The sequence below is a fragment of the Chaetodon trifascialis genome, chromosome 18, assembly GCF_039877785.1.
Source record: "Chaetodon trifascialis isolate fChaTrf1 chromosome 18, fChaTrf1.hap1, whole genome shotgun sequence".
In the NCBI taxonomy this organism is placed as follows: domain Eukaryota; kingdom Metazoa; phylum Chordata; class Actinopteri; order Chaetodontiformes; family Chaetodontidae; genus Chaetodon; species Chaetodon trifascialis.
Genome location: NC_092073.1, coordinates 16,336,105 through 16,358,192, shown reverse-complemented (window position 1 = coordinate 16,358,192; position 22,088 = coordinate 16,336,105). Strand labels below are relative to the sequence as shown.

At 42.1% G+C, this 22,088-nt stretch overlaps 1 protein-coding gene across 1 annotated transcript in view; it reads right to left on the bottom strand.

Moving 5' to 3' along the window:
* Nucleotides 1-21,368, bottom strand: part of LOC139346703 (sodium/hydrogen exchanger 9-like) — a 66,361-nt gene extending 44,993 nt beyond the window's left edge. Inside the window, exons 1-7 of the mRNA XM_070985924.1 lie at nt 21,127-21,368; nt 20,236-20,435; nt 16,450-16,527; nt 16,190-16,266; nt 11,861-11,976; nt 3,610-3,715; nt 258-396 (exon numbers count right to left, since the gene is read on the bottom strand). Coding sequence (XP_070842025.1) covers nt 258-396; nt 3,610-3,715; nt 11,861-11,976; nt 16,190-16,266; nt 16,450-16,527; nt 20,236-20,435; nt 21,127-21,277 — 867 coding nt within the window. The 5' untranslated portion in view covers nt 21,278-21,368. The remainder of the gene's footprint in view (nt 1-257; nt 397-3,609; nt 3,716-11,860; nt 11,977-16,189; nt 16,267-16,449; nt 16,528-20,235; nt 20,436-21,126) is intronic.
* Between the last annotated feature and the right edge of the window lie 720 nt (nt 21,369-22,088).

The following is a 22,088-nucleotide window of genomic DNA, read 5'->3' as shown; positions in this document are numbered from 1 at the left end:
AGAGAAACGCTGGACAACAGTGCAAGTCGAAAAATTCATCAGAGGCTATTGGCTTGATTGACGACCTCTCTGCAACCATTAATGTCGCAGGAGCACTTTAGACTTAGCCACGCTGCTTTTGTTGATAAAGGTGGTACAGTAGGGGTTTGTTAGAGAAGCAATTACCAAGTTGAGGAAGCGGATAGATTGCAGCGGATGCTGAGGTGATAATTGAGTTTGGGGTGCAGAGGCAGCGATGGGAGGGGATAAAAGGATATGAGGGCTGTTATGACTGTGAATATGAAACCCAGGAGGAAGGAGCCGGCAAGCACTCCAAGAAAATAACCAACAGACAGGAAGAAGACGGGGGGGTTGAAGCTGTGTCCTGCACCCATCTGGCTGTAGGTGGTGATGGCACTGGAAGACAAATTGACACAACATTCTTAAAAAGGGCTACACACATGCAGCGTGGAACAAAAAGAAGCCAAATAGCACAATTGCAACAGAGGTAAATATGAGTGTTACAGAGACGTTGAAGCAACAACACGGTTTATGGCTCTGAAACAAGTGCAGCAGTCAGAAATATGGCTTGCTAAACTCTTGGTGTAAACCAGTCGGGAGGAGTGAGCATAAATTCACATGCTTATTATGCTGAGCTAAGCCTTTAAGTGCAATTTATTGGAGTCATCCCTAAGAATACATGGCCATTTTTAGAAGTTAAATCCCTCCCTGAAAAACAATCCATTCTGAACTATTCGCCTATGAGACGTCCCCTAGTTGTTAGTGGGAAACAAGGGAAATACTACTGTTGCTCACAAAGACAGCAGCACTGTACCACACCGCTGTAAATATTTACTTTGTGCACGCGTGTGTGTGTGTCGGAGGGGGGACTTCCACACGGAAGTCACTGAGTGCAAAAGAGGCCTCACAGGGAGGAGAGAGGGAGGGAGGATTTGGGAGGGAGGAAGGGGGGTGGGGGGGTGGGGCGTCTGAAGCAAGCAGAGACAAGTGGCTGATGGAGCTGACTGCCGTTGTGGAATGACTGCATTTCTTGACCCAGCACACCCTCTAATGTACTCCCATTGTTTCAAAAGAATGTCAAACCATTAAGTCAGCAATGTGACTGTTGTTTTTGCTCCCTGTATACAGCTCTTTAAAAAATTCCACACCTTGATTGATCTAGCTGTGTGGCATGGAGCATTGTCTTGCTGGAAAAAAAACAATCCTCAGAGTTGGGGAACGCTGTCAGAGCAGTTTTGTACCAGGATAACCTTGTACGTCGCTTGATTCACGCGTCCTTCGTAAAGATGAATCTGCCTTGAACCGCCCCCAGATCATCACCGATCCCCACTGACCCCCACTGAGACACCGCGGCTTGTAAGTCTCTCCAGGTCTCCCTCTAACCCTTAGATGACCCGGTGTTGGGCAAAGCTGAAAGTTGGACTCATCAGAGAAGATGACCTTACTCCAGTCCTCTATGGTCCAATCCTTATGGTCTTTTGCAAACCTCAGTCTGGCTCTTCTTTGCTTCTCATTGATGAGGGGCTTTTTTCTAGCTTTACACGACTTGAGGCCTGCCCCTGGGAGCCTGGTTCGAACCGTTCTCGCGGTGCACTTCACCCCAGCTGCTATTTGCCATTCTTTTTGTAGGTCGCTTGATGTCATCCTACTGTTGCTGAGTGACATTTGAATGAATTGATGGTCATCCTGGTCTGTAGCTTTGTTGTCCCCAATGTGTGCTGTTTCTCATGAACCGCCATCCTAGAAATTTTAAGGATGGAAGTGACCTGATGCTCACTATAACCCTCTGCCAGTAAAGCTAAAATTGAACCCTTCTTTTCCTCACTCAAAATGTTTCTTTTCAACTCTTTTGGCATGGTCAGCAGTTATTTTTTGATTCCAATGATGACCACAGCAGTGGTTTTTATACTTTTCCTCGTTAAATAAGATTTGGTTCAGGTGATCACCTAATGAGTACCTCATTAAGTAGAATGAGGTGTGCTTGTATTGGAATTCAACAGACACTGGAACAGAATGGCTGTCATACATGTAGAGATGCTGATTTCAGAAAAATTTACAGTGGTCTCTTAATTTTTTCCAAAGCTGTATAATGGAACACACCTTCTGAGAGCCCAGATACAACTCATAGAAACTTACTTTATAATCAAGCTACCACGAAAATGGTTTGTTGAAGATTCTTACAGTGTCAAAATTGTCTTACAAATTAACCTGTAATGTATCTCCACTCTTCATGCTGTCAGGCTGAAATGAGCTCGCGCACACCTGAACATGCTGTAATCTCCATAGCAAAAGTGGAAGAATCAATCAAGCTGTCGCTAATGAGCTCAGCAAGCTGAAAGGGGAAAATCTATTATCCCCTCAATGAAAATAAAAGACTCCAGTTGTGCTAGTACATCAAATTTGGCCACTAAGTAATTTGTGACCCTCTAGAGACTGTATATTCAGGCATCTCAGGCTGTTAAGTCCAAACTCTCAAGATGTCAACACAGGACCTGGTTGAATGGTGGCTGGGTCAGGGCTGCTGGAGCAGGAAGTTTAGTGCCTGTGAGAGGGCACATCAGCGTAAGGTTGAGCTGCTCTGGGAGCTTGTTAAAATTCCAGTGCCAGGACCCCGCGTGGCTCACTAATAAGGGCCGGCTTTGTGTACGGAGCCAGGGCGAACGGCAGGCTAGCGAGCCAGTCAAGTGACAGGAGATGGCATGGAGGCCGGTCACGCCACTCCAGGAACAAACACAGCACTATCTGACTGTTTGTCCGGGAAGACGTGCAGGCTCCCTCCTCTGCACTTCAATGTACAGAGACAGCAGCCGCGGCGTGAATACAACAGTCTGAGCACTCGCCTCCTTTTCTTTCCATCTGCCTGCCTGTCTGGGCGCATTTGTGCGACCGAACAAAGAGATGCCAAAGTGTGCAGGTACTGTACATGTGATGCGTCACTCTGTGTGAATGCAATCTGGAAATAAGGGCACATATCTTATCCCTGTCATCTCCTTTCCACCTCCACTTTCCCATCTGTTTGGCCATGAATGTGGACCAGTGTGAGTTGTCTCCCCTCTCCGTCTCCGTCTCTCTACTCCCCATCTGGCCATCTGTTAGCAAGTCTACTTGAGCAGCTTTGTTCACTTGCATTGCGTAAATAAAGCAGACAATGACTGCAATGTGTGTGAGCAGGACAAACATGCATATTTGAGTGTAGTGGTGGTGAAAGAGGAAAGGTGTGGAGAAATGTATGAAGAAATTGAAGTGCAGGCATGAGGCATGAGGCTACTTCACTGAGCTTCTGGGGATTTTACTGCTGCATTTTGTCTGAATTTGTGTTAGCCAAGTTCGTTAGCTGGGAGTGCGTCTCTACTCTGGCAGTGAGTCTCTCCACTGACTACCTTAATGAGATGCTGACAGTGCCAGGGGCAACTCGCTTACGCAGTCCAGTGCATAGCATCTGAGGCACTCATGCGGTTTTGCCAATCACACCCTTTTCTTAGAGCTGGCAGCATCCACCCAGCCTTCCCTCCCCCATACATCCACACCCATAATGCTAAATGGAAAAGACTGAGCTCCCACGCAATTAAAGCAAGGAATATATTCCAAATCCTAAAGCGAGACACTCACTATGTCAGGACGATGGCCATGGCGTCATTCAGGACACTCTCGCCAAACAGCAGGGCGTGCAGATCCAGGTCCACGTGCAGGTCCGACAACAGGCCGAGGACTGAAACTATTAAAGAAAAACAAAATAAGCATTACTGCTATTGAAAACTGCAGGACGTGCGCTAACTCTTGTGCTAATCACACAGCTAAAGTGGTGAGCATTATCACCTCTGCTGCTACAAACAGAAAAAATCAGGGGAATTAAGGTTTCTGTGTAAAAATGAAAGCTGACAGAAAATGTCAGCACGCTGACAGAACTGGAAAGAGGATTTTGACACTTAGACACTTAAATCAAGCAAAGACTTGTTCAGCCCGAGCTGAAGAAAATACACAATGCTTTGGAAAAGACAGCATTTATGTCTGCAAAGGAAAGAGAACAAGAGAAAAATGCGACGCCAATCATTGTCCTTTTTCAGCGATCGTCAAAAACTTGTTTTGTTTTCTGTTTCTCTCTCACTGAATGCATGAACTGGACTGTGTCACTGTGTGCTATCACAAAGCATAAATGAAATTAACAAATAATTGGACACTAAATAGCATTTCAGGCCTGGAGTCTCAATCAATCAACTTATTTTTGATAATAAAAAAAAATACACAAGCAGAAGTCTGAGCGTGTCATTGTGTATTTTACAAGGCACAAATCCTGTGTTTGCAAACCATAGCCATACCTCCAGTGTTCTTGTTTAGTGAGCATGAACATACATGGGAGTGCGCTCATTAGCTTGGAGCACTGCTGCAGTTTTCAGTATAGAGCGAGATGAAGACCAGGATTCTGGGAATCTTGAGAAGACACTTATGGGAAAAGGGGGAGATTAGAGCTAAGAAGCTGCAGCTGATTAAAACATCCAAAAGGCAAAGAGCTCCATGCTTTAAATAATGTAAGATTCACTCACTGCTCAGCAACACAAAGGATGATAAGAAACACATCTCGATTAGGAAACTGTGTCTGTCGAGTAATAGGTCAAAGGCAGTCTTGTCTGGAAGGGAGTCCCCAGCATTTACTGTGCTGTAACCTCTGTCGATGATTCAACTCTTCTGTGACGACAAGACGTGAGTCATCTACAGAGGTTAAATGCCGGGAACTCTCAACCAATCGGTGGAGCCGAAGAAAACCCTTAGTGGCAAAACATTACAAGATTACACAACAAAAAGGTCCAGTTACCTTTGATTTAGGTCTGTGAGCTGTTCTATATTTGCTTTTCCTTTTCTTTTGGTGCCACGAGGAAGACCAAAGGGTGAGGTTACTGATCACTGAGAGAAAAAAACATCCTGATGGTTTAAGCCAGAAGAGCAGAGAAGGTGATCTTTACATTTTTTTAAATCCAAATTGTTGTCAATGAAAGTTTTTACTTGGTTTTATGCATTCTATGTGCTCTATTTTATTTTATGATTGAGAGGGTTTTATTTCCCATCTTTCCCATTCTTACTTTTGCCATTATAATCAGGTGGACTTATTTTCCATTCATTTCCTATCCCTATTTTTCTGATCATTTCTGTGGCCTTTTCTTGTGAAGCACTTGCTGCATGTGTTTGTTCTAAAGCACTCTATTATGATTATTAGTACTGCAGTTTGTTAATGGAACCCTTAGTTTTGCACTTTATTCGCATTTCTTGTGCCTCTTGCTCAGCTCCTCACTTCACTTGCCATCAATGTTTGGATAAGTAATAAAAAGCTCTTGGCACAGACATAGAGGGAAGCTGAAGTTGATGAAAATTTAGCTTGCATACTTCTGAAATGAAATATTACAGTGATTTGGATGTTTTCCATTGTACGTTAACAGTGGTTTTGACTTTTTAAGGTCAGTCATTAGCAGTCTGAAATAAGTAATCAATAAAATGCATATATATGATGTATAAATAAGGTATTCTGCGCTCGTTCTTCACACTTATGACGCAATCTTTAACTGGCATCCCACTTTGTGTCTAGAAAAGCAATTTCTCAGCCCATTTATGATGAAATTCATATTTGTGGTGAAAAATACAAGCACCTTATTGCTCACTTACTTATACAGCTGCATCTCTCAGCACGTTCCTTCCTCTGAGAGGAATACGAACTGAACTCTATGGTGAGTTCACCAACAGTAAACATCAAGCGGAAGATGCTGAGCATATGAATGAGCGCATGCACACACAACACACCCAGCACCGCAGGGCGGCTAAGCGCTGACACTGAGTGACAAAGAGAATAGCGACATTGACAAGGCGGCGACGTGCCCGTCAGCTCCACACTTTGCGATACCTCAAGTATCTGGAGCCCCTCCTGCGAGATATCGGTCATAGCATTGTTGGCTCTATGTTTACTGATACTGTAGATTAGATTACGTTAGATTAAGATTACATTATTAGATTGCAATCTATCACATTGGAAAAACAGATACAGAGACAGATAGATACATACAGCAGGCACATGTACTGGCACAAGTCCTTATTGTAACCGCCTCAGGAGAAACCAGGAGTTTCAAACAAGCAAAACAAAATTATCATATAAGAAAAACAATGTCAGATATGGTAAGACAACACAGATGCACACTCACGCACGCACGCACACACACACACACACACACACACACACACACACACATTCATAAGGATATAGGCATGGACAGGGAAATAGAAACTCATAGCGGTGCCATTCTGAAGGCCAGACAATATTATATTCAAAACAACAGCTGCCCGTAGATTCATATTTCACCTGTTAAGATGAAGGTGCAAAAAAAATCGTATAAAGAAATTAGTCTCAAGGAAATTTGTGATAAGAATGATGAGTTAACTCTAATAGCAGCTTTGGCCCTGCAGTGAATACCAGGCCAGTGAGGGCACCACAGCCGGTTGCGCACTACGACCAGACTGACAATAAGAGCAGTGGCAAGAGAGCAGCCTCAGGACTTGTTTTGACAGATCTGGCTCTTTGGTCTTTGACAGGTTTAAAGCTCTTCCTGGTTGGGGAAAATCCTTTATCTGGAGAGGGTGAGGTAGGCCCTGGAGTCAGGATCGTTCCATCTCCCTGCTCCCATAATGCCTGGCTGATGACAGTGTGTCGTGCACTAGTCACACTGCAAGACGGAGAAGGGGGGGGGGAAGAAAAAAGCGCCCACCCCACACACACTCTGTCTCTCACACACACACAAGGGTGCGGGTTGGCTGTGTTGTCATGGCAACCCCATCCTACAGCTGTCAAGTGTTCATCAGTTTCCACAGCAACACCATAAGGTAGAGAGAGTAGACAATTATTTCAGACATAATACAGTTGAAAGGGTCGAATGGAGGCCTTATTAGGTCAAATTAGCCCGCCGTAGAGGTTTAGCAGAGCCAAAGCTCGTGGCCATCTCGGTCAGAGAGTCAGAGGGATTTGCTCACTGATTTGACCAAATTAGGCAGATATAATACTGAAAGCGATGCATTAGGAGAGAGATAACGGTCAAAGGGGAATTACTATAATCTTCACAAGTAAAAAGTGCTTACATTTTTTAAGGCATTGACAATTGCACAAACAGACTGCAGCAGGAAAAGCCTTACTCACGGTCTGAAAGGAAGTAAGCGAGCTCTTTTTAATTAGTAGTCTTCCAGTTTATTTTCTTTTGTTCTGAACCACACAGTAGTTCCATGGCACGTCAGGACAAGGTCTCTTTAAAATTTATTCTACCTTTGAAAAGCAACAGGGAAACAAACAAAGTAAATCTGCCTTTTTTTTTTTTTAAATTACAGCCTCACATAAATGGAAGATATCAAGGAATTTACTACTGTAGGTGCCGCTCTTTCTCTAGTTTGTGGTGCAAGTCTTGCACCAAAATCACCCATTAGATTTTATGACACTTTATAATAGCCCAAAGACTGACAGGTTGACCTAATATTGACAGATGTTTGGGCTGTACAGACAGACCTACAGACTACTAGTATCAAAATGTTGGACCCAATGCAAATATGTGCATGCAAACATGGTAAAATAACCAATTTCACAATGCCAATGCCACAATGCCACAAAGCCAATCACACACTGCTTAAATGTCCCACTGCCACTGCTCTGCTGCAATATTAATCCTTAGCTCTGTGTATAATGTTGTAATCTTGCTGCTAAATTGAGTCATGTGCATTTAAACACTTATGTCTTCCATAATCACTTTAAATCTCGCTAGTTACTGCTGACATCTGATGTAAACAGGTGTCAGAGACGTAAACAAGACATTTCCAACTCTGGCATCATTTCCAGCTCTTACATACGAAGAGTATGTGCGGTGTTCAAGAGAACCCCCGAAAAAGAAAATATAGAAATAAGTACAAATGCAGAGATGAAAGGAACTGCAGCGCTCCCTCACCCCCCAAAATGTCTTTCCTTTCAGATGCTGAGTGAGAGTTTCACCGACCTTTTGTAACCATCCCTGAGGCTGGAGGATGCAGCACAGCAGGCGTTCCTCTGTGTGACCTGACCCGTGTGTCTTATTCTGAGCCTGAGAAGTTTCATGGCCATAGAGGTCTGGGGGCTTATATAAAACCAGCAATTTAAAAATCAACAGATGCTTGTGGAAAGGAACAAATACGTACATGCTGGGGACATTTGAGCCTCACAGGATTCCATACTTTCGAAATGAACATCAACAGGGACATTAAAGACTAAAAGACTTTTGGTACACAGCCTCAAAATGTGTGTTTCTGTGAACAGCTAAACAACGGGAAGATGACCTGATTTCCAATAGCATGAAGTTAAAAATGAAAAAAAAAAAAAGGAATAGGGCCAGAAGCAAAGGAGTGGCCACCCTGCATGGTCAGTACTTATTAACACCCCCTTTAGCAAGTATCACAGCTTGTAAAGGCATTTTTTTAGCCAGTTAAGAGTCTTTCAGTTCTTGTTGTTCTGGTTTAGGGGGATTTTTTTCTCATTCTTCCTCACTCCTCCTTGCAAAGGCTTCTAGTTCTGTGAGATTCTTGGGCTGTCTTGCAAGCACTGCTCTTTTGATGATGTTTAGGTGGAAACTGTGAGGGCTACTGGAAAACCTTCAGCTTGTGCCTTTGATGTGGTTCACTGTGGATTTTGAGGTGCGTTTAGGATCATTATCCTGTTGACGGTGTGATGCTTGATTGCAAAATTTGCTGGTATTTAACTGAATCAGTTCTTCCTTCTACCAGTGCTACTGGAAAACAAAACCAAAGCATGATCAATCCACCTGTGTCTAACATTTGGGGAGTTCTTGAAATAGCACCCTTTCTTCTCCAAACATACATTTGCTGATTGTGGCCAAAGAGTTCTATTTAAACTCACATCAGTCCACAGGAAGTGTTTCCAAAACACATGAGGCTTATGTAGATCTTCCTTTACAGACGTCTAATGCTGAATTTTGGGGTGAGAACGCAGGAAAGGTTTTCTTTCTTTCTGATGACCCTTCCGTGAAGGTCTTATCTGTCCAGGTATCGCTGCACAGTGGAGCAGTGCATCACCACTTCATTGTGTTAAGTCTTCATGAAGGTCTTTGCAGTCAAACAAGGCTTTTCAGTTGCCTTTCAAGCAATTGTAGCTACCTGAAAAGGCTTTGCTGTCTACTTCTAGCCTTCTCCTGCTTTGTGGGCATCAATTAGTTTAATTTTCAGAGTGCTAGGCAGCTGCTTCCAGTGTTTGCTGGGACAAGGTTTGACGAGTCAGAGTGTTTATAAAGCTTTAAAACTGGCATCACTTGGCCTTTCCTAAAGATGACTGTGATCAAGCCACAGCCCTAATAAGCTGAGTAAGGTCTGAGACCTTGGTGAGAGTTACCTGAGAGCTCAAATCTCTTTGGATGGTCCTATTTCACTCAACGAAAATAATACACTAATCTTGCTTAAAATGTTGCTTAAAAAGGAGGAAGTTTCATTTTCAACTTAATGACTTTTGGAGACCAGTTTCTCCTCACTTCACTATTCGGAAAGTTCAACCAGAGGTGGCCAAACTTTTGCATGCCGCTGTGTGGAACTGGAATATTCTGGTGAGCTGTGATGTCAAATTCAAATTCAATTAAACTTTAATGTTCAAGCTGCACAATAACAAATACACTTTAAACACACACAATCTTTTTCAGATGTAATCATCCAGAGCCATTTATGACAGAGCTTGTTTCTCCATGACAACAGTCAGTATATTGTGGAGCTCACACTGCACATTGCCTTTTGTCCCTGCATAGACAGGGCGGTTTCTGAGAATGGGGCAGATGGATATTACTTTTTTTTTTTTTCAAAGAAAACCTCTTTCAAATCCTTTCTCACAGTAAAGTAAGAAGTGAGATTCTGTCTCAACCTCTATTTTAAGACAAAGAGTGACAAGGTGATATAAGTGTATCTACCTTTAGATCTGCTGGTGCCTTTCCTAGAAATGCTTTTTCTACCTGTGTAGGCTTTTGAATTGTTGTGAACTCTATCTCTCGCTCATATAGGGGCGACAGTCTCGTTGATATTAATTTAGAGTCTCCAAACCACCAGACACACATCATATTTTTGTACAATGAGAACAAATCAGGGATGTTAGAAATACTGACTTTATGAATCCACCAACACCAAAAAGATATATAATACGTATGTATACTGTGAGCCATGAATTGCAAAATGTTAACTCCTCTGTACATTAACATTCCCTGAAACAATAGAGAGGACATGAGTGTCTTAAAACAGCATCCAAATGAATTAAAAAACATAGTAACATTAGTAGCAATGGCAACATGCCCATATGCCGGACTACTGTTGCTTTCTATCTGCTGCTCTCAGATGAAGCTTTCATTGAGTTATTATAGCTGCAATGAGAACCTGGCCTATCAAATATCTCTCTTATTTTCCAGTGCAAGCAAAGTGGCAAATAAACTGCGGTCCCATTTCACTCAAAGCTTGACTGCCAGCCTGTGATGACTTTCACGGTGTTCTTAAGATTTCCATCATGAGTCAGAGACACAGCCAGAGAGCTGTCACACCAGGGTTATGACACGGACAAAAATCCTTATTCCTCAGCACGAAATTGTTCTTAGTGCCACTGTGCCTGTGTGTGCATGCATGTGTGTGGCAGTAAGTCCTTACCCGTTTCTGGAGTGTTTTGCTGCATTTGGTCCCAGTGAAGAGAAATGTACAGAGAAATTTTAATGGCTCCCTTTCAGAAAATGAGAGAGCCGGCTCTATATTTGGACAGCATGAGACGGCGACGGCCTAAGGGTCTTGGTGTTTGGGCCATCGATGCATTGCAGTGTGATTCTAATCAAAGCGTCGAGGGCACTGGGGTCGGCTGGGATGAGCACGGGCAAAATAACGCCAGTCAGAGTGACAGCTGCACCATGATTTACAGCTCCTCTTTGACACTCACCCAGATCAACCACTTATTGGTATACATAATTCATTACCAAATGACGACATTAACATTCCCGCTGTCGGAGCATCGCAGGATGCCTTATGACATCCTACTTGACTGCTCTTGAAGAACGCAGATTATAATGTGGTTCCACTTAGGTAAAAGGTGCACCGAATTCAAAGCAGTTGCATCTTCTGAGAGGGCATCGTGACTTTGTTCCTGCATATAGATATGGCTATCAATCTCAATCTGCAAAGGTAAGAAGACAAAGGAAAGGATGGCTATGCATAAAGCACTATGTGGAGGTAGAGATACGTGTTTATTAAAAGGGTTGCCATTACAAGGATGTCCAAGTGAAACAACGCAATGTTAAATCTTACTTTTAATCTGGATAGCCTCCACCTCACATACATTCACACCTGACAGTACAATGTGTGCAACGGGAAAAGAGGTACAGAGAGAGTGTGAAAGAACAGCGTGAGCCAGGTTTGACCTTTTTAAACATGTTGCTGTGTCTTATGGTGTTGTGTGATACTGCAGAGAAGAGCGTGAATACACAAAATCAAAACCTGCAGAAATGAATATATCTGCAGTTGGCTGAACAGTCTTAACACATTATGTGTCTTTGATATTTTTCTGACTTTTTTTTTTTTTTTTAATTCATTTGTATTTATTTGTATTTATTATCTAAGGTAGATCTCAGTGGTGTGTCTGTTATATATTCACTGTGAAAGAGTGCCAAACATTTCTGAGAATATCTGTGGCACTTTTGCTTGTATTGTAAAGCAGCAAAATGTGAGTCTTGTAAAAGAGAGCAGACTTCTGCATGAGGTTTATATCTGTATAAAACCAGAAGTGTTGCAAAAAGCAATGCAAAAGTGATGAGAGTTACGGCAGGAGTTCCCTTATAAGGCCGCCTACCTGGGTCAGTGGCTGATATAATGGCACCAAACAGGAGGCAGTCAGTGAGAAAGAAGTCTCCATCTGCTGCTCGGCCCAGCAGCACCATCAGTCTGGTGAAGCCGTAAACGCAGGCCCTGGGATTGAGGACAAACAGACAGAAGGACACACACTGAGGTCATCAGGGAGCGCCAGCCAGAGCAGGTCTATCAGTCATCCCTCTAACCACAGCAGGGCTTCCCCCAGAGTAGTCTGGGTAATGGGGCCAGACGCTACCGGCAGATGAGTTGACCCGTTTCCAGGCAGTGGCTGCTTAGAACAGGTGGACACACAAAGCTGTGACTACGCTGGGTGGCTTTACATTTACCCATATTTATAGGTGCGTGTGTGTATATACATCTGCCACTTGCATAATACACCCGCACATGTGACAAATACTAGACAGCTTATGTCAGCACCTATCCATCTTCACCCCTGGCATCCTGACAAGAGTATTACAAACACTCGGACATGCTGAAAGGACCAGAATCACAAGTGTTTGTGTGTGTTTGTGTGTGCACAAAATCAGGCCAATTACTAAAAACGATGAGAAGGGTTTGTGAAGGGCACTGTGGCAGAAACATAAACAAAGCAGAGGAGGAGGAAGAAGAATTTTTATCAGCTCTGGGGCCCGGCAATAAAGTAAATCTAAAATCTCACTGTCCCAGAATGCATTGCTGCTTTCCCTTATGAAAATACTGTACGCTACAAGCAAAAACTTGCCAAGATGCTCGTTCAGCATTCAACACTGCAGTCCAGCTCTTGACTGGTAACGGACGTGTGTTAAGCACTAATCCTGTTACTGTGAGGCATCCCATAATAATCACTATGCCAGCATGTCCTCTGTAGAACCTTTCTGTCCATTGGCATAACTCTGTTGCCATGGTGACGGCACACGACCTGTCCCCAAGGCCGGGATTTAAAGTACTGCCCTCAGGTCGAGCAACTAAGCTTTCTTATTCTTCTATCTTAAAGGGAGATTTGAGGTTATGGTAATGATGTTCAGTGTGTGTGTCTGTGTGTGTGTGAGTGTGTGTGAGGCATACACAGACAGAGAGGGAGAGGGAGACAGGCAGAGACAGAAACAGAGAGAGAGGAAGTGAATGTACTTTGTCAATTGAGTCAGTAAGGTTCCCTCAATCCCGTGTGACTCCCTTTTCCCCGTGGGATAAGACAGACTGACTAACAAGTAACAGGATTGGTCTGGTCTGGTGTCTTAGCATCAAAGAATGCACACGTGACCCAACATGTCAAACCCTGCCTGCCGTCCCAGGAGGACCCGGAGAGTGTTTGAAAAAGAGCGCTGCAGGGGAGGGACGAATGTACGGAAGAAAGAAGGAAGGGAAGCAAGGAAAGACAACATTTCTTACACTGGATTTCAGCAGGTTGGAGAAGCCCATTAGTGCCAGCTGTAATATCTAGAGGGTATGAACCTTCCCATGGATGTAAAAAAACGTGAATGAGTTAACAATATATGACAGCAGAAACCGGAAGGGAACGTGGACAGCTCAGACCTCTGCCAAGGCCAACAGTCCACTCTTTTATTATATGCAAATCTGCAAGTGCGACCACTGCACTTATATGTCTGGATATATTTTGAAAACTATTAGAATTTCATATTTGGATGTGAGCAAGAGTAGAAATAGATGTATGAATGTGTGTATTTATGTTTCCAAAGACACACTTTAGTTATAATTGCACTGAATTTTACCAGTTCTCCTACAAAACCACTGTCCAAGTGCTCCATAAAGCCTGTTTTCTGTGTGAAGTTTGAGCAGCTACATGTGTCGGCTATACCAGAGGATTGCTGACTTCATTAACTTTATTATCATGTTCGGGATTTTAAGATGAATGCCATTTGTTTCGCCATGGCTCACAATGTAAACAACAGTGAAAAATAACTTGAGTATCCGTCCCATGATTTGGATCTGCTCCAAAATTTAATAGGGTTCTTCCTCGGCCCGTGCTACACCCACACAACAAGCTTTATAAAAAATTTGTTTTTATGTATCCTGCTAACAAACAAACTGAACGAACAACATAACCTTGTTGGTGGAGGTAATAATGAATAAACAACAAGCACACAAGGTGACTTAAAATCCAAGTGCAGCTTAAGATGAAGAAAATGAAAAATACTGAAAAGAAAGCCACTTTATTAGTTACACGTGTACAATCTAAATCAATCTAATGTGACTGTTCTGTCCTCATAATGTGCTCATAATGTTCTGTATTTAGTGACAATGTCAGAAATGTGTACATTTTTAATTATTTAACTACTGAGGTCACATTTAAAGGTATTGTTGTATTGGACAAAATTATATTCATATTTACTTAAATGGGGGGCTTAAACTACCCTAAACTAACTAATAATATCACCGACTATGACGTCAATGCTAAAACATGTTATTACGTCAACTACGTCAAAAAAAAAACTGAATGTTAAAGGCATTTAAGAGCTGTTATACTGGATTCCATTATAATGTATAGGTGTGCCACTGAGAGCATACTGCTGTGAGTGGAAAAAACATTCTTACAGAAATCCTTGTATCTTCAAAACATGAGAAGACAAAAAATATCTAATAATAAGAAAAAGAATATAATCCTTTGAAAAGTTTCATTTCTTATGATCACAGAGGATCCTGGAGTTATAACAGGAAAACAGCAACAGTGGAGTTATGAGGTTTTCATACAGTCTGTGTGCAGCAAATTAGTGCAGCAGTACTAAGATCTCAATTTCCTTCAGTGTGAGAGCGCCATCTAGCTTTGTGAGGCCAGAATAGCAGCAGTCCACATTAGCAGTAAGTGTGCTGTTTATATGCACTGGTCAACACACATTTTGCCTTTTGCAGAAAAAGCACAGGTGTGATTAATAACACTAACAATGGTTTGGTTTCATTTCCAACCCTGATTCCAAAAAAGTTGGGACGCTGTGTAAAACCTAAAAACAGAATGCAATCATTTGCAAACAAACTGTGTTCACAGCAGCTTTCTGAAGTGTTCCTGAGCCCATGCAGTAATATCCTTTATCGGTGGCACGGTGGAAACACTGTCGCCTCACAGCTAGAAGGTCCCGGTTCGATTCCCATTGTGGGCGCTGGTGGCGTGTCCTCCACCATGCCTTTGGTGCCTGCTGCTCGAGGAAAAAGGGCCTTTCTGTGTGGAGTTTGCATGTTCTCCCCGTGCTCACCTGGGGTATCCTCCATAAAAATCCCCCCACTAAAACATGCAAGAAGATCACCTCCTGACCAATGGTGACGACAGAGGAACTGGTCCCTGGGCGCCAGTCGGCTGGCAGCCCACCGCTCCTGGTCTGCCGTGGAGGAAGGACTGACCAAGGATGGGTTAAAAGCGGAGAAATAATTTCACATAGGCATGCCGTGTGCAGTTTCCCCCCTAACTCTGTATGTTGCGTAAAAAAATGTGACTAATAAAGGATTTCTTCTTCTTCTATCCAATCATGTGTTCACAAAGTGGTGAACCTCACTCCTTACTCTCTTGTGAATGACTGAGCCTTTCCAGGACGCCCATACCCAATCATGATGCTATCACCTGTTCCCAATGAACCTGTTTACCTGTGGAATGATCCAAACAGGTGTTTTTGGAGCATTCCACATCTTTCCCAGTCTTCAGCTGCTCCTGTCCCAACTTATTTGAGATAAGACATTTAATATATTGTCTTTGTGCTTTAATTGAGTGTGAGTCAAAAAAGATAAACAAATGATCACATCCTGATGTATTTATGGTTCACACAGCATCCCAACTTTTTTGGAGTGAGGGTTGATTGTCTCTCAGTTTCAAGGTCTTGCTATAGTGTATGCTGGCTCTGGAACAGCTTACTGTGACACTTGAACTAGAGCAGTAATTTGTGTAATTAGTTACACCTGTGCTTTCCCCGCTATGACAAAAAGGCCCATTGTACCACAACGCAGCACAAACAGAGGAACAACTCGCGGCTTGAGCTAAATAACACCTTCTGAAAGAGCTTCATTAAGACCCAGTTTGCACTTAGGGAAAACGCATGTGTTTTCATGCAGTTCGGCCTCTCGTTTACACGCAAACAGAGTTTTTTTCACGGAAAACGATCATTTTTAAAAACTCCGGCCAAAGTGGAGATTTCTGAAAACGCTGGTTATTTGTCGGCGCGTAAACAGGGTTAAACGCCGTTTTAGGTTCCGAAAACGTCAGGTCATGGTGAAGCTGTGTGAAAAGCCAGCTCCTCAGCTGTTCTCTTACTTCTGTGCTCCTTAACTTTACGAGTCTTATTGTGTTTTTGATGTGTTGTTTTGTGTGAATGAATAAAACAGTGCTTACCCTACAGTCACACAGCTGATCATGGTGCCCAAAAAAGCAAAAGTCAGAACGGATCCAAAATTTTCAATGAATCGTTTCTAGAACAGAAGTTCAAATGAGCAACAGTTAGTAACAAACAAGTCAACAATATGACATGTGACAAACAGCTGCACACACTTCAAGGCAGTGTTTTTTTTTTCAGACTAATGGAGCAGCCACATATAGGGAACAAAGCTTTGAGGATGTCTTTACTTAGAGGCATGTCAGACCGACAGTCTCACCTGATTAAGGGTGTAAGCTCCATGGAAGATGATGGGCGGCAGGAACAGATTGAAAAGGACCTGGGGATCAAAGGTCTCCTGTAAAAGACAGAGCCGTTGTGTTGATGACTGACAGGGCTCCGTGGGGAGCGAGAGGACTCCGTTTACTGAACGTAACTGACTGACAGACGGATATTACACACACATCGTTCACTTCAGCAGCTCTGTTTTGGCAGACAGACACCTGCTCTTTTTTTCCTCTTTGAATCGAGATGTCACAATAGTCTCCAGGTGCCACGACAACCTCATATGTCCTCTCTTTCTACACTTAAAAAAAACCTGTTGTGTGTTGTTAAAAGAAAAAATGTGACACTCCAAGCTTATATGAAAATGCTCATGTTTTTTTTTTTTATCATTCTCACACATGAACATGATAATGAGCATTGTAGGTGCCAGCCAACTGACATTTACAACTGCACAGTTAACATTCAAAATAGAAGTAAAACTCATCACTTTGCAGCTTAAAACACACATTAACCATGTTAATGAGTGTTTAAATGTTAAGGAAATGTGACGGATTCTTTGAACTTGCAGTAAGGTCACTAAATGGTGCATAACATTACCTTAGAGTCCTCTGTAGTCTATAAAAATAATAATAATGAAATAATACAATGACTGTGCACTGCACTAGCATTCTACCCATATGCACTGACTCAGACTTCCACAGCTGATTAAAGCAAAGCATAATGCAAACTGAGAAGTCTAACTGCTCGTGTCAGTCCTCACCAAAGAGGCTCCCAGCACTCATTAAGAAGGGGAATAAGCAAGTATAGTAGCCACACGTGTTCAGATAACAGATGGATTAACATTAAACAAAATCCAAACCCCTTATCACAACAAGTTGCATTGCCTTCGACACAAACAGGAACCAGAGTGCGAGGTAATTTTTAACATACCGCGCACGTTCTCAGTCTGTTTCTCATCTTAGCCAATATGATGCAATACAAGCCGCTCAGAAAGGTAGCCTTTCATGTCCTTCATCCTTGAATCTTTTTCATGTCTATTGTGGGTACATTCTGCGGATCAAACGGCAGTGATATTCAATTCAGATCAAAATAATGCTACTTCTTCCTGATTCCTACATCCCACAAGGTCTCATTACATTGCTGAGTATTAAATTCCAATTCAATTAAATTTCAGTCCAAAAGGCGAGATGTCGTGATGACGCTCGCTGAAGTTGGACTATCACAGACCTTTCGAGAATGGCCTAGATTTTGCTTTTGAAAAAACATACAAAAGGATGAAAAAACCTGAATAGCGAGAATATCTGGATGACTAAAAAGAGGCCTGCCTCTGCAAATTTCCTGTTTCCAGGACATGTTGTATTTTAGTGAACATTTAGACACGTGTATGTGTGGATACGTGGAAGATAGCTTTTTTTAATTATCATTTCTAATGCTGGAAAATCTGTATAGAATTTGGAGAGCAAGCATGCTCTCTCAGTAATTTGCACTTGAAATGGTTGCTAGAGCTACAAATTGCTCCTATCTTTCTGCTGCTATCGCCCTGCTCAATATAAATTACTTTTTTGCAGCTGCAATTACCCACACAGCACAATATGCATGTATTTTTTTCATCTGCACAAGCTGTGCATGACAAGTACAAAACTGCATGAGAGAGACTAACACAGATACTGTAATCAATAAATTATGCATATGCTGGCAGTTTCTTTCTAAGGGCCACCTGCACCACCCAGTCGAGGATGGAGGTGTGTTGTATACACTAATTGCCTCTTCAGCTGAGCAGCACTAAATTTAATCAGACCACAAACTTTAATGCTTTACTCCCCAGTGGAACATAATGGACTCAGTAATGCAATGAAATCCTTATCTCTCCCTGCTAGGTCCCCATATGTATCAGACTTAATGGCGTGAAGGCTATACAGAATAGTCTGACCGATGTAATGGCCTTTGTGGTAGCCTCCGCTGGTTTGCTAATGAGACCCCAGCATTCAAAGGGGCCAAAGAGTCCAAGCCATTAGCGAGGAGTTACACTTGGCCTGGATGATTTGCAAGGTCCACGGTTCACTTACTCCCTTTCTCTTGGGTTGAAATATTGCTCTGACATGTAGATATACATTTTCAAATATGCTCACTCCAAGCTCGGGCGTGTTGGCCATCCTGTAGCTGAATCCCTGGCTTGTTGGTTCTTTTCTTTGATTTGACAAATCTTTCTGATAGCGCTGCTAAAAAATAAAAGCAAGCCAGAAAACACACAAGCTAATGACAACCAGCGGCCCACCTCAAGGCTCTTCTACTTAACAGTGACTGGCTAATTCCTTTTAAACACATAGCTGTAAGTAGTTTGCAGCACTCTGGCTTGAGGTCTGCTTCTAACATTACTTTTGTTGCACCTCAGTGGAAAAAAAAAACAACCAAATATGCTGTACTTTGATCAACTGTTCAGAATCCCTGTGTGTAGAACTCATCATTAAAAAATACCAAACTCCCTCTTGATTAAAAGCAATAATAAGTATGTGAAAAGTTTAGCTGATTGGATGTTCAAATCTTTGAGAAATACAAATATATTGGAAAATGTATCAGTGTAGTCTTCACACATATGAATATACTGTATATGATAGAGTATATTATAGTATTCTAAATTAGCAAAGAGGTTAAATTTCATGTTTCCAAAAGAAACAAAATCAGCAGGGTTCATAAAATTAACGGATACGTGCTAATTAAACATGTCAGCAAATCTAAAGCAACAGTGCATCTCGTCTTCACTGAGAAAACATCACTGATATACTGTATGTGCAGCATTTGGTAATTTAGAATTTTGTTCACAGTATCAAAGTCCACTCCACTTTGTAGCAGATGGTACATATTCAGTTCCATTACTTTGTTCTGTGTCACAGGCTGAGATGGCCATCTCCACCTCAGAGGCAAAAGCTGCAGTGCCTGTTGAGATTACCTAACTATCTCACATCTTTCCTGCACTGCAGAACAATCCGCTCCAAAATCACTTGCAAGAGAATCTCTTTAAGAAAATTCTGTATGTAAACTTGAAAAATGCCTTGACAGGAATCAACACGTCGAGAAAAAAACATAAGCAAATGGGGGTTTTGTAATTGTATTCACAGAGTGTGTGTTTGCAGTGGTTGGCAGGAACATAGTTTAAAGAAAATGTTAGTATAAAGCCTTTTGTGTTCATTGATCAGACCTCTTGTGTTGCTTTCTCTCCTCTGCTAGAGTCTGTTTATTGGTTTCTGTGTTTAGCTGTCTTCTAATTTCCCCTTGTCCGCACAGCACACCTGAAAACGTAATCTTCCCTATCTGTTCCTTAATAAATCCTTAATATAGGTTAAATTGCTCTCTTGCCCTCTTTCGCTCTGTACCACCACTCTCTTGCTTCCCCAATGACAAACAGACCATGTAAGTAATTTAGAGGAAAACCAATAACTAAGCACCATTAGAGGAGACTGTTGATGTAAATACTCAGCATACACAAGGGAAAAAAATATAGATGTGATCAAAGGAGAGGCATTGAAGAAAATAGTGTTATTTCACTCTAAGTAAAACTCCATCTGAGGAAAAGGAAGCATCCTGAATGGTGCAGTCTGTTTTCACATGCACCCTCTGCACTATTGATCAGCAGCTTTTGAAAGGAAACGTTTTATTTGGTCAGGCTATTTTACCTTTCACCAGAGCCTATGTTGTGTCACAACCTGAAGCACCTATCCACCTAATAGATTTCCTTTTGTAACATGCTTTTGAAGTGCAAGTCAAATTAAGTTGCCTTAGTTACCGGATGAAGGGTTGTGAGCGGTGGGCATCTTTGGCCGACTTTGCCAGCGTGTCTAAAACAGTGAAAGTGTGACGTGATGTTGACGGTCAAGATGTGAGGAGTGCTGTTAAGACCACCACAACTGCAGACACTGTCCGTATTGTCCATACGTTCCCCCCAGTCAAATGAGAAGCATCTCACTGCTAACCCTGCAAGCACACCTGCAGAGGAGTAAGAAAAAGCTGCTGTTATGAAAACTAAGGCAATCCCCTGATAGCTCATGTTTAGGAAAGATCCAGAAGTAAATGAATCATTATGCAGCCACTATAATGCAAAAAATCCCAATAACATAACATCATAACCATAAGAGGGACGTATAGGAGAATCTACATTACATCGTTATGGTGATGAAACACTGGTGAAAGTGCAAACTTGTAAATAATGAATGAATCAGGTATACTGCTGGCTGGCGAGCCCTTTGTAGTTTATTGTGTCTGGAGCTACTTGACAATTATGTGCCCTATTTGGTGCAATGGTAGACCACATTAAAAGGTCCAGTGTAATTTTGCACCATAAAGCCGACCACCCAAAGTCAGCCATGTATCATACCATTAAAGATATTCTGAATTTGTTTAAGCTCTGAACAATTATCTTACTTAATTTTCATCAGATTGACAGTTATTGCTGTATGAATTATTTTTTCACAAAAAGACTACATCTACATCTCTGCCAGTAAAATGGTGGATAAATCAAAATGAGATGATGTGAACCTCCTCTACACTCCTGAGGCACAAATGTAGACAAAACTCACTTCATTCCGTTAACATTCTCATATATTATTCAACCTGTGAGTTCAGGAAGTGTTGAATAATGACTTCCGCACTCTAAATAGGATCTGCTAAGGCTACTTACCATAAAACATAGCCCCTCCAGTTTCATGTATAAGTCTGTATTTAAGCTGTTTTAACTTCCACACGCTGAGAATAGTTATCAGTGCCAAGCCAATTACAGCGAGTACCAGTGATGCTGCACTGTCTCGTCTGTGCTTCACCGCGCCCGTCATCTTTGAATCCTAGCTCAAACTTTTAGGAAACAACGGCTTCACTTCAGAAGCAGCAACATCCGCATCGGCAGCGCTCGAGAGCCTGTGCTGCCTTACAGCTGCTTGTAAATCTCGCACACAGGTGGGGAAATAGCCCCACAGGTAAGCACAGTGAAATGCAAGAGGAGTGTGAATAACAAGTAGACGGAAACATCAAGTTACTGTATTCTTAAAAAGCCGAATTATAAAATGCTGGATGTATAAGAGCGAGAATACTAAGATTTTTCGAGTAGCTCATGTCGCTGTGGAATGGTTCGGTATTTCCCAAAGACTTGAATGCACCATTAGTGGGGCGACCGTTTCTTTTTTTTCCCCCAGCAGATGGCGGTAAATACAAACGGATGCACGCGGAGCTCGTTGAGTCCATGTAAGCCGAGGCGTTGAATCCCCGCTATCACAGTCTCTTAGCCCTAAGTGATTCAACCATGGACCTTAATTAGTGGTTGGTTGGTTGATTGATTGATTAATTACTCGTTTGGTTCTAGTTTTCATTTACTTAATTTTTAAACAAAAGCAATGAAAAAAAATCCCTGGACGTATGTCAGTTTTGTCTCTAGTCTGCAAAATTAAGCACTAAACTTAACACGGTTGAATTAGGCCCATCGGTCCTATTACACATGAAGCTGATAGTGTAAAGATACGTCAAACTTTTGGTTGATTATGTCATATGATAAAGAAAACAAAGGCTCGTATGTGAAGCTCACAATTTTCAGATTTTTTTCTCATCACTCTATGCCACTGCAGTGAAATCCGATATAACGTTTAATTCTAG